This window comes from Pan paniscus, chromosome 1 (genome assembly GCF_029289425.2).
Source record: "Pan paniscus chromosome 1, NHGRI_mPanPan1-v2.0_pri, whole genome shotgun sequence".
Classification (NCBI taxonomy): Eukaryota; Metazoa; Chordata; class Mammalia; order Primates; family Hominidae; genus Pan; species Pan paniscus.
The window spans coordinates 173,855,001-173,867,122 of record NC_073249.2 but is presented as its reverse complement, the minus strand read 5'-3'; the positions used below and the strand labels follow the sequence as shown (position 1 = coordinate 173,867,122).

The 12,122-nt window shown below is 39.1% G+C and overlaps 1 protein-coding gene across 3 annotated transcripts in view; it reads left to right on the top strand.

Moving 5' to 3' along the window:
• Positions 1-12,122, top strand: part of SCP2 (sterol carrier protein 2) — a 128,696-nt gene that overhangs the window by 48,082 nt on the left and 68,492 nt on the right. For all 3 annotated transcript variants that reach the window (XM_003815020.5, XM_063607511.1, XM_008967895.6), the window contains 4 exons: positions 2,214-2,277; positions 4,122-4,208; positions 5,653-5,803; positions 7,832-7,979. In XM_003815020.5, coding sequence (XP_003815068.4) covers positions 2,214-2,277; positions 4,122-4,208; positions 5,653-5,803; positions 7,832-7,979 — 450 coding nt within the window. The remainder of the gene's footprint in view (positions 1-2,213; positions 2,278-4,121; positions 4,209-5,652; positions 5,804-7,831; positions 7,980-12,122) is intronic.

Here is a 12,122-nt window from a genome sequence, read left to right as displayed (position 1 = left end):
AGAGACAATAAAGCATGTGTACTTCCTAAAACAAGGAATTTGTCACCAACTGAGGCCACCAATCCCAATTTTTAGGAGATTCCAATTGTTACAATTCCCTTTTTCATGTTGAACCCAAATCTCTCACCCTATGGTTTGCATCCATGGTCTTGTTTTTGTCTTCTGAGAATGACAGAAAAAGCCTATTTTACCTTGTAGCCCTTCAAATATCTGAAGCCAGCCTGACCCTATATTTAATTTCTTCTCTTAACTACTCTCATTAGACTTGTTTCATAACCCATAAGCAGTCTAATTGCTGTACTGTGATCCCATGTAAGCTATTCTGCTAGTCACATCACACTATGAAATCTCACTGAGCTTGAGGTTTCTCATAGTTGTTGCTCATTTTTGCAGGTTGTTGTGGGAGTTCAAGAATAGAACTGAGTGTTTAATTTATATTCTGATCCATCCTATTGATAGACCTTGTTGAAATTCAACATTATAGCAGTCCCTTCCAGCTTTAGGTTTGGTGAGAGAGCCTCTAGTTTTCTTACTCACTTTGTAATAGAAATATTAACAAGACCAGAGCTGAGGTTAGAAGTTAGTGCTAGAAACTTTTCTCTAGGTCAATGCATTAATTAATGCCTGTTGTTTCACATGAGTGTAATATTGGGAAATGCTTCATACTTTAATCCTCTTCTAGATGGTCATAATGCACATAGTGCAATAGTAAAGGCTCCAAATGTCTTACAGTAAAGACGTGTTTAGCTTTGTTTAACCATAGTCTAAACTTATTTGACAGAAGAACCCTCTTTTTTTTTTTTTTGGTAACACCAAAAGATAAAAATGAAAATAACCCCCCAAAATCCCACAGTACGATATTTCCTTATCTTGTCCAAAATGTTTTGAGAAATTTCGTTAATTTTCTTGCTGCTGTCCAGATACTATGTTTTCTTTGATCTAATAGTCAATTCAGTCACGAAAAGATAACACATAATTTGACTTGTCTTATTCTTATTGAACCCATATTGGCCTCCTCCTGATCACTATTCTTTTTTGAGATGGAGTCTCACGCTGTCACCTAGGCTGGAGTGCAATGGCGCAATCTCGGCTCACTGCAATCTCCGTCTCCCGGGTTCAAGTGATTCTCCTGCCTCAGCCTCCCAAGTAGCTGAGATGACAGGTGTATGCCACTATACCTAGCTAATTTTTGTGTTTTTACTACGCCTGGCTAATTTTTGTAGTTTTACTAGAGACGGAGTCTCACCATGTTGACTAGTCTGGTCTTGAACTCCTGACCTCAAATGATCCACCCACCTCGGCTTCCCAAAATGCTGGGGTTACAGGCATGAGCCATCGCGCTTGGCCCTGATCACTATTTTTATTGTTAGAAGATCACAAGTGTGGAATTTATCTTCTCTTTTTATTAGAATTGAGATAAGATTTGCTTAATTATATGTATGTCATTTTTGCTCTGAAGATCATCCTCCTTGATAGAGAAGAGAGAGATAAAACAGACATGGGGAACTTTGTACTTTACTGTGCCATTAACATAACATTATCAGCTCTAATTGGTGGCTTTCTTTTTTCTTTGGCCTTTACAGCACCAAATGAGAATTCAAAGCATATTTTATTCAGTTTTATCTTTTTAAAAGTAGTAAAAAAAATTTTTTTTGCGTGTTTTACCTCATTACTGTACTTTTTTTTGTTTTCCTGACACGATTATTTAAATTTTCTGTTAAGGAATTTAAAAGGCATACATATTTCTTATCAGGATATAACTCTTCTAAAAACTTTTCTGTTTTATCATAAGGAAAGGGAGGAAGATGAAATATCTTATCATGCCCTGGAGGGTGTGAGTTGTGTAAAATTCTCTCAGTCTAGCGTACTGGGGTGTTTGACAGACTCCTAGAGGAATTGTAGTGTTCTCCTGCCTTAAAACCACCATGTTTCTTGTTTTTGAAACTGGGTTCTACTTATTTTAATTAGAATAGATCAGTTTCAACTGTTTTTATCTTATGTGCCTATTAGTTGATTCAGTTCATTAATTAGGCCCACATTTAATTATAAATAAAATTTTTTTGAGGGAACAGTGCTGAAGTCTTTAATACTGATGATATATATGAAAGGGAAAATATAGAGATATTTAGCAGAACACTGAGTACCATTGCAAGATTTGTTAATAAGCAGCGGAAAAACATTCACCCACTGGTAGATGTTTGCTTTCTTTACAGGAACAAAAATTGAACACTTTGCAAAAATTGGATGGAAAAATCATAAACATTCAGTTAATAACCCGTAAGTATTTCAGAGACATGAAATAATGAAAATCTGGGTTATCCTACTGTATAATATGCAACTTTATACTTGAAAAGCAAATGCAAAGATCTCAAATATTTTAACTAGAATGTTTTATTTTTTTCTTACAAAAGGCTTATACGCAAGTAAACTTTTGACAACTTTTCAGTTCCAGTTTTTGGCCACTTTAGAATATCATTTAGGCTAATGACCCTTTTTCTTTTTTTTGAGACAGAGCCTCGCTGTGTCATCCAGGCTGGAGTGCAGTGGCGTGATCTCGGCTGCCTGCAACCTCTACCTCCCTAGTAGCTGGGACTACAGGAACCACCATGCCCGGCTAATTATTATTATTATTATTTTTAGATGGCATCTCACTCTGTCACCCAGGCTGGAATGCAGTGGCATGATCTCGGCTCACTGCAACCTCTGTGCCCTGGGTTCAAGCGATTCTCCTGCCTCAGCCTCCTGAGTAGCTGGGATTACAGGCACCTGCCACAGCACCTGGCTAATTTTTGTATTTTTAGTAGAGACAGGGTTTCACCATCTTGGCCAGGCTGGTCTTGAACTTTGACCTCGTGATCCACCTGCCTCTGCCTCCCAAAGTGCTGTGATTACAGGTGTGAGCCACCGCACCCAGCCTGTATTTTTAGTTGAGACGAGCTTTTGCCATGTTGGCCAGGCTGGTCTTGAACTCCTGACCTCAGGTGATCTGCCTGACTTGGCCTCCCAAAGTGCTGGGGTTACAGGTGTGAACCACCATGCCTGGCTAATTGTACATTTATTTAAAAGCTCCATTAGCCTTAATTAATGTACTTGTATAATATTATCGGCTCAAAAGTTGGCTGAATTGCAGGTGATTTGATTTTGCTTTTAAGGAACTAGTATTCTTTAATTTGCCAGGAAACATAAATATGTTATTCTGTTTTAATCCCCAGCTGGTCTAACACCAACTGGGTATATTGCAACTCAATTCTGGCATGAAGCGCCTAGGAGTTAATGCAAACTCCATGAATTAAGGACCCAGTCCTCCACAAGACTGCTCATACGTCAGACATTAGCTGCAAGTGGGAAGCCCATGCCACCCATATTTTGACCAACTGACCACAAATCCAGGGGCTCCCATGACTCCCTCAGTTTCAATAATTCACTAGAACAACTTACAGAACTCAGGAAAGTACTTAAAATTACAGTTTTATTATAAAGGATATAAATCAGAAACAGTCAAATGAAGAGGCATATAGAGTGAGGTCTGGGAGCATCCCAAGCAAAGCTTTCTTGCCTTTTCCCTATGGAGTCAGGGCATGTCATCCTCCGGATACATCAAGATGTGCACCAATCAGGAAGCCCCGCTGAACACCATGTCCAGATTTTTTACTGGGGCTTCATTATGTCGGCATGCTAGATTAAATCACTGGCCACATAACTGAACTCAATCTCCAGCCTTCCTCTTCTTCTCAGAGGTTGAGCTGGCTCAAAAGTCTCAACTCTGTAGTCACATGGTTGGTCTTTTGGTGGTCAGTCTCCCATTTTCAAGATAACAAGGCCCACCATAAGTGACCTCATTAGCATAACAAAGACACTTCTATCATTCAGGAAATTCCAAGGGCTTTGGAAGCTCCAAGCCAGGAACCCAGGACAAAGACCAAATTTTAAAAAATAAAACATACTGTATTTTAGAGTTAGGATTTTTTAAAAGGTCAATTCAGATGACATTTATGGCTATTCATAAAAATCTGTCTTCTGGTTGTGAAAATAATATTTACATATTATTCTGTTTCTTACTCTGCAACAAAAATTACAGTTGCTATCTCACATTCTGTAACTAATATTTATTTTGTATTTAGGTATTCCCAGTTCCAAGATGAATACAGTTTAGACGAAGTGATGGCATCTAAAGAAGTTTTTGATTTTTTGACTATCTTACAATGTTGGTAAGAAAAATATATTTTAACATTTAATGAGGGAAGTAACTGCTGCCCTTCCTGCCACCCCCCTGTGGTTAAACCTTAGGCTCTGCATCTGGGCGGAGCTTTCACAGAACTCCTCCCAGTGCCGTCCCCACTCTGGGTCACTTCACTAGAGTACCCTACTTCTTACTCCTGCCTAGAGACAGACTGTCTCTTCTCTTGGAAAATGATGTGTTTTACTTCTTCTTGCAGGACTTCTACCTACTTTGGTGATTTCAATTGTATTTATTCATTAAACTGTGGCTTGGGGGCCAGTGGAGCCCAAAGCATTTTGTTTTCCCTGCTATGTACTTCTACTACAGGAAATTCTACTCTATAATAGTAGCTATGAGTAAAAGTAAAACAAGGAAAATTTCATAGCTCTAATGATGATAACAGTTGTTTCTTGCAAAGTGCTTGACAGTATCTATCTCCTAGACAATTGAGTGAGTACTGCTTAGCTCCTGCCTGTGTCCTAGTTAACACCTGGCTGTGCCCTGTAGATACAGGCCGGGATGGAAAGAAATAAGTCGGGTCAGCTTTTATTTGTTGTGATATGAGGGTCTGCCCATTTAGAAAGTCTAACTGAACTCCCAGAAGGCTTCTTGTGTTTGCTACCTTCCATCACAGTTTGCTGTAAGAAAAAGATCTATTTAAGATCTCGAGAGTCTTAACTAAAGCAGATGGTTTAGTATTCCCAAGCTATCTTTTCCCAGTTTCCAAAAGGATTTCAGGACTGAGTTATTTGGAGATAGCAAAGTTGGAGCTGGGGCGGTCTGTAGTAGAATCTTTATTGTACTAGGATAGGAATAACCTTTTGGACTTACTCCTCAGAAGATGCCTTATGCATCTCCAGAGGCAAATTGGTAATTCTTTGCAATAAGAACTTTTTGGGGCTGGGCGCGGTAGCTCACGCCTGTAATCCCAGCACATTGGAAGGCCGAGGCGGGTGGATCACCTGAGGTTGGGAGTTCGAGACCAACCTGACCAACATGGAGAAACTCCGTCTCTACTAAAAATACAAAATTAGCCAGGCGTGGTAGCGCATGCCTGTAATCTCAGCTACTCAGGAGGCTGAGGCAGAAGAATCACTTGAACCGGGGAGGAGGAGGTTGCAGTTGCAATGAGCCAAGATCACACCATTACACTCCAGCCTGGGCAACAAGAGCGAAACTCCATCTCAAAAAAAAAAAGAACTTTTTGGGACTCTTAGATACCAAGTAGTGATTGACAACATTTAAGTTCTTGATAGAGGTTCAGTCCTCAGGTGGGAAGCATGTGTGATTTACAACTGTAGATATCACAAAGAAGACAATCCACTGACCAGCAAGCATATTTGGCCTTTCCTTTCACATAGAAGTAACTCCTAGTCTGAAATCCTCCGATCAGGTGCTACTGGGTGTGGAGAATTATTTTTACTTCCTCTTAGTCCCACTTCAGATGGTGCTGCAGCAGCAATTTTGGCCAGTGAAGCATTTGTACAGAAGTATGGCCTGCAATCCAAAGCTGTGGAAATTTTGGCACAAGAAATGATGACTGATTTGCCAAGCTCGTTTGAAGAAAAAAGCATTATTAAAATGGTATGTCTGAGATTCTATTTGTTATTTTTATTTTTAAGATGGAGTCTCATGATTCTTGTGATGGAGCCATGCATTATTATATAATAACTTTTAATTAACTAGACATGCTATTTGTCATTATTTTAAGTTGACTATGCCTAGAACTCCAATCTTACAGAGTTAAGGGAAAAATGATTGTTTTGTTTTGTTGTTCTTTCTTTTCTTTTCTTTTCTTTCTTTCAACAGGTTCTTACTCTGTCACTCAGGCTGCAGTGCAGTAGTGCGATCTCAGCTTACTATAGCTTCCACATCCCAGGCTCAATCAATCCTCCCACTTCAGCCTCCCAAGTGGCTGGGACTACAGGCACATGCCATGACTGCCAGCTAATGTTTGTATTTTTTGTAGAGACACAGTTTTGCCATGTTTCCTAGGCTGGTCTTGAATTCCTGGCTCAAGTGATCCACCTGCCTCAGCCTTCCAAAGTGCTGGGATTACAGGCGTGAATCACCATACACTGCCACAAAGATGATTTTAATGAACTTTCTTGACCCTCAGCACTTTAAAAATTCTGATTAAAGATTGAGTACAAAATGGAAAAAGTAAAAAAGATGAAAATTCAGACCTAGAGTTAGTTGAATATTTGAAGACATACACACAGTACACAACATTGCATGCTAAATTATAGTTTACAAATGATTTTACAACAACACTGTGAACTGGAAAATGTTTTTGTAACTGCCCAAGATCACAGTTAGGTTGTGGCAGAGGTGGAATTTATATTTAGATTTCCTGGTTATAGTACATTTTTCATTATACCACAGTTTTATTTCTTTTTCTTTTTCTCTTTGAGACAGGATCTTGCTTTGTTGCCCAGGCTGGAGCGTGGTGGTGCGATCATAGCTCACTGCAACCTCTGCCTCCTAGGCTCAAGCGATCCTCCCACTTCAGCCTCTCGAGTAAGTGGGACTACAGGCACGTGCCACCACATCTGGCTAAATTTTTGTGTTTTTTTTTTTTTGTAAAGACACGGTTTTGCCATGTTACCCAGGCTGGTCTTGAACTCCTGGACTCAAGTGATTCACCTGCCTCGGCCTCCCAAAGTGCCAAAGTGCTGGGATTACAGGCATGAGCCACCACGCCTGGCCTCACGGTTTTATTCCTTGAAGAAAAGTTATTTTATTATTTGAGGCGAAAAACATGTTAAGAACATGGACTTTGGAAAAATGGTTTGAATCCTAGATGATCTTCTAAAAGAAGATTGTGTCATTTTATATAGAAATTCTCCCATATTTTTCAGTGTATCTGACTCATAATGATCTGGTAATAAATGTCTTCAACTTGTTTATCACAACTATACATTGTAGTTTGACAAAAGTTTTGTAACTTAGCACAAGATATGCTCTGAGGAATTCTAGGTCCTTTTTATATATTTTATTTAAAAATTCTGTCATTTTTTAGTACAAAATTGAATATGTACATCCTTCTCCTAGATGTTATTTTATTTAGACTTTCTGTGTAATATAGAATCAATTGACCGACCCTCCTTCCCTCCCTCCCTCCCTTCCTTCCTCCCTTTCTTTCCCTTTCCCTTTCCTCTCTTTCTTTTCTTCCTTTCTTCTTCTCTTCTTTTTTTGTTTCTTTTTTGAGACAGGATCTTGCTCTTTCATCCAGGCTGGAATTCAGTGGGGTGATCCTGGTTCACTGCAGCCTTGACCTCCTGTGCTCAAACGATCCTCCCAGCTTAGCCTCCCGAGTATCTGGGACCACAGGCACATACTACCACGCCAGGCTAATTTTTAAATTATTTGTAGAGACAGGATCTTCCATTGTTGCCCAGGCTGGTCTCAAACTCCTGGGCTCAAGCGATCCTCCTGCCTCAGCTTCCCAAAGTGCTTGGATTATAGGCATGAGCCAATGCACCTGGGCAAGAATTTAATATATGTGGTCAATTATCAGTTGTTAAGGTTATGCATCTATTAATCTCTTAAAATACTTGTTTAAAAGGCCCAGTTTTGGTGCCCTTTATTTATATATGGGTTTGGTTTTAGGTTGGCTTTGATATGAGTAAAGAAGCTGCAAGAAAATGCTATGAGAAATCTGGCCTGACACCAAATGATATTGACGTAATAGAACTTCACGATTGCTTTTCTACCAACGAACTCCTTACTTATGAAGCACTGGGACTCTGTCCAGAAGGTAACATCTTTGAATAGGGCAGATTAATTCAGTAAATTTCACTGAGAAAACTTCACTTTGACCGTTAGATAAAAGAATTCACGATTCACTTTTCCCTTAACGTTGGCTCTGCCACACTGTGGGAAGTGAATGTAAGCTGTTTTGGTAGTGGACTTTTTAGAACTTGTGGTATTAGGCAGTACCAACACTAAGATGATGGAGTGTCCAAATAATTTGTATTATGATTATATTATTTGTCTGGAAGGCTCTTTTATCTGACCAAAATAGCTACTCCATCTTTCTTATGCTTATTCTTTGCATAAGATTTTATTCATTTGCTTTCAACCTATTTACGTTAATTTATTTAAAGTGTATCTCTTATAGGCAGCATGTAAGCAATAATTTTTTTTTGTTTTTTCGTTTTTCTGAGACGGAGACTCTCTCTGTAGCCCAGGCTGGAGTGCAGTGGTGCAATCTCAGCTCAATGCAACCTCCACCTCCTGAGTTCAAGTGATTCTCCTGCCTCAGCCTCCTGTGTAGCTGGGATTACAGGCACCCGCCAACACGCCCGGCTAATTTTTGTATTTTTAGTAGAGACAGGGTTTCACCATGTTGGCCAGGCTGGTCTCAAACTCCTGACCTCAGGTGATCCACCCACCTAGGCTTCCTAAAGTGCTGGAATTACAGGCGTGAGCCACTGCGCCCAGCCGTGATAATGTATTTTTTAAAATCTACTTTGTTGATTTCTGCCTTTTAACTGGAGTGTTGAAACCTGTGCTGATAATGACAGCCACTAGCTATACTTTAGTCTTTGAAATGTAGCTAGTCCAAATTGACATGTGCTGTAAATGTGAAGTACACATGGAGTTTTGGAGACTTAATATTGAAAAACAGAATGTAAAGTATTTCATTAATAATTTTTTTTTTTTTTTGAGACAGAGTCTCGCTTTGTTGCCCAGGCTGGAGTGCAATGGTGTGATCTCGGCTCATTGCAACTTCTGCCTCCTGGGTTCAAGAAATTCTTGTGCCTCAGCCTCCCGAGTATTACAGGTGCGCATGCTACCATGCCCAGCTAATTTTTGTAATTTTAGTAGAGACAGGGTTTCACCATGTTGCGCGGGCTGTTCTCAAACTCCTGGCTTCAAGTGATCCACCCGCCTCAGCCTCCCAAAGTGCTGGGGTTGCAAGCATGAGCCACCTGGCTCACTGATAATTTTTTTATGTTGATTACATGTTGAATGAAAATATTTTATATATATATAAAATGTATATATTAAATAAAATATATACTAGAAAATTTAAAAGTATTGTGTGGGCATTATATTTCTGTTAGACAATATTTATTTAGATAATTAATGTAATTATTGATATAGTAGGATTTAGGTTGGTCATTTAATTATCTGTTTTCTATTTGTCCCCTGTAATTTTTGTTCCTCTGTGCCCCTCCTCTTGACTTCTTTTGCATTATTTAAATATTTTTAGTATGCCATTTCAACTTCTCGATTGTTTTTTTCACCATATCTCTTTGTTTTTTCTTCTTTGTTTATCCCAGTGGTTGCTATAGAGCATGGTTTATCAACCTTGGCACTATTGACATTTGAGCTCTATCATTCTTGTGATACAGCTTGTGCATGGTAGGATATTCAGCAATATCCCTACCTCTTATCTACTAAATGCCAGTAGCACCACCCCCCACAGTTGTAACAACCATAAAATGTCTTCAAATATTGTCAAATGTCTTCTGGGGGGTAAAATCTCTCCCAGTTGGCAGGGCGCGGTGGCTCAGGCCTATAATCCCAGCACTTTGGGAGGCCAAGGCGGGTGATAACGAGGTCAGGAGATCGAGACCATCCTGGCTAACATGGTGAAACCCCCTCTCTACTAAAAATACAAAAAATTAGCTGGGCGTGGTGTTGGGCGCCTGTAGTCCCAACTACTTGGGAGGCTGAGGCAGGAGAATGGCGTGAACCCGGGAGGCGGAGCTTGCAGGGAGCTGATATCATACCACTGCACTCCAGCCTGGGTGACAGAGCGAGACTCCATCTCAAAAAAAAACAAAAAAAAACTCTTCCAGTTGAGAACCACTGCGATAAGAATTATAGTATGCCTCCTTAAGCGTCTCCTTTGAGTTAATATTGTACAACTTCACATAAAATGTAGAAGCCTTGCAACCGTATAGGTCCATTCACTGACTCCCCTTTGCCCTACACTGTCCCTTATGTTATAATTGTCATATGTGTTATATCTATTTACATTGAAAACCCCAATATATAATATTATAAGTTTTGCTTTCAACAGTCATACACTTAGATGTCTGTTATATGTCATGGGTAAAAATGTCACACATAATTTTAAAGATACTAAGAGGGAAAAAGTATTTTATACTTATCCAGATATTTATCATTTTTTGTTGCTCTTCATTCTTGAACACCCAAGTTTTTCTCTGTAATCATTTTCTTTAGCCTAAGGAACTTTTTGTAGCATTTTTTATAAAGCAGATCTTTTGGAGATGAATTCTCTTAGTTTTCCTTCAACTGAAAATGTCTTTGCTTAACCTTAATTCCTAAAGGAACTCTGGGCTGATTATAGAATTCTAGGTTGACAGGTCTTTTAGCACTTAAAACATGTTGTTCCAGTCTTCTGACCGCCATAGTTTCTAACGAGGAGTCATGGTCATTCAAATTGTTGTTTCTCTGTATGTGATGGGCCATTTTTCTCTAGCTATTCTCAAGATTTTTAGCAGTTTGACTGTGTAATGTCTAGGCATGGTTTTCTTTTAATTTATTCTCTGTTGTGTTTTCTGAGTTTCTTAAGTCTGAAAATGCAAAACTTTTACCAAATTTGGCAAGTTTTCAGCCATTATTTCTTTAAATGTATGTTCTGTCCCAGTTTTTTCCTCCTCTTCTTCTGGACTTCCAATGATGCATATATTAGACCTTTGGATATTGTCCCATAGGTCCCTGAAACTGTTCACTTTGAATCCCCTTTTCTCTCTGTTCTTCACATTTGATAATTTATGTTGATATATCTTTAAATTCACTGACTCTTCCTTCATGTTCTTTCTACTCATGAACCATTCTAATGAGTTTTCTATTTCAAATATTGTATTTTCAGTTCTAAAATTTCCATTTGGTTCATTTTATAGTTTCTATTTCTCTGCTGAGAGCTTACATCTTTTTGTTCATTTCTAGTGGGCTTTCTTTACCTTGTAGTTCTAACAGCTGTTTTAAAGTCTTTAATAATTCCATAATCTGGGCTTTCTTGGGTTTTGCATCTGTTGATTGTCTTTTACCTTGAGAGTATTGGTTACATTTTCTGATTCTTTGTATAGCAAACAATTTTGGATTGTATCCTGGACAGGGTGAATGTCCTATTATATAGATCCTTTGGAGAATGTTGATGTTTTTGTTTTAGCAAGCATTTAAGCCAGTATGTTCTGACAATAAGTTCTGTCTTGCCTTCTGAGGGTGGTGGTTAAAGTCTTTGCTCAGCTCTCTAAACGTATGCCTACGTCAGAGTGAGCCTGAGACTTGTACAGGTCTATACACAGAATTAGGGGATCCTCTTCTCTGGCTCTCTCCACTATGGACTTCTTCCCTTACTCTCCAGCCTGCAGAGATTTCTTTTCCTAGTTCCTTTGGTTAGGAAGATGGGGTTTCTGTTAGAGTTTTAGCTACTTTTGCTGTTTCTGTTGCCATGCTGTTCCAGGGCTGTGCTCAACCTTGGGGCAAAGCTGTTGAGAGAGAGAGAGCCTAAAAAGAAAAAAAGACAACCAGGACCTCACCCTTTTATGCAGTGGCTTCTCCAAGTTTTGACTTGCTCTATAATCCCCCTGCTTTTATTTACTTTTCAGAGTCCTCAGGCAGTTTTTTTTTTTTTTATTTTTATATCCAGTGTTTTCAGTTGTAATCAATGCAAGAGATAAACTGTAGTGAACATATTCTGCCTAATATGGAACTTAATCTAAAAGTTAAATATTTTATGTAGATACAGATATAAAATGATTACTTTCTTTTTTTTTTTTCTTTGAGATGGAATTTCTCTCTTGTTGCCCAGGCTGGAGTGCAGTGGCGCTATCTCAGCTCACCACAACCTCCGCCACCTGGGTTCAAGTGATTCTCCTGCCTCAGCCTCCCGAGTAGCTGGGATTGCAGGCATGTGCCA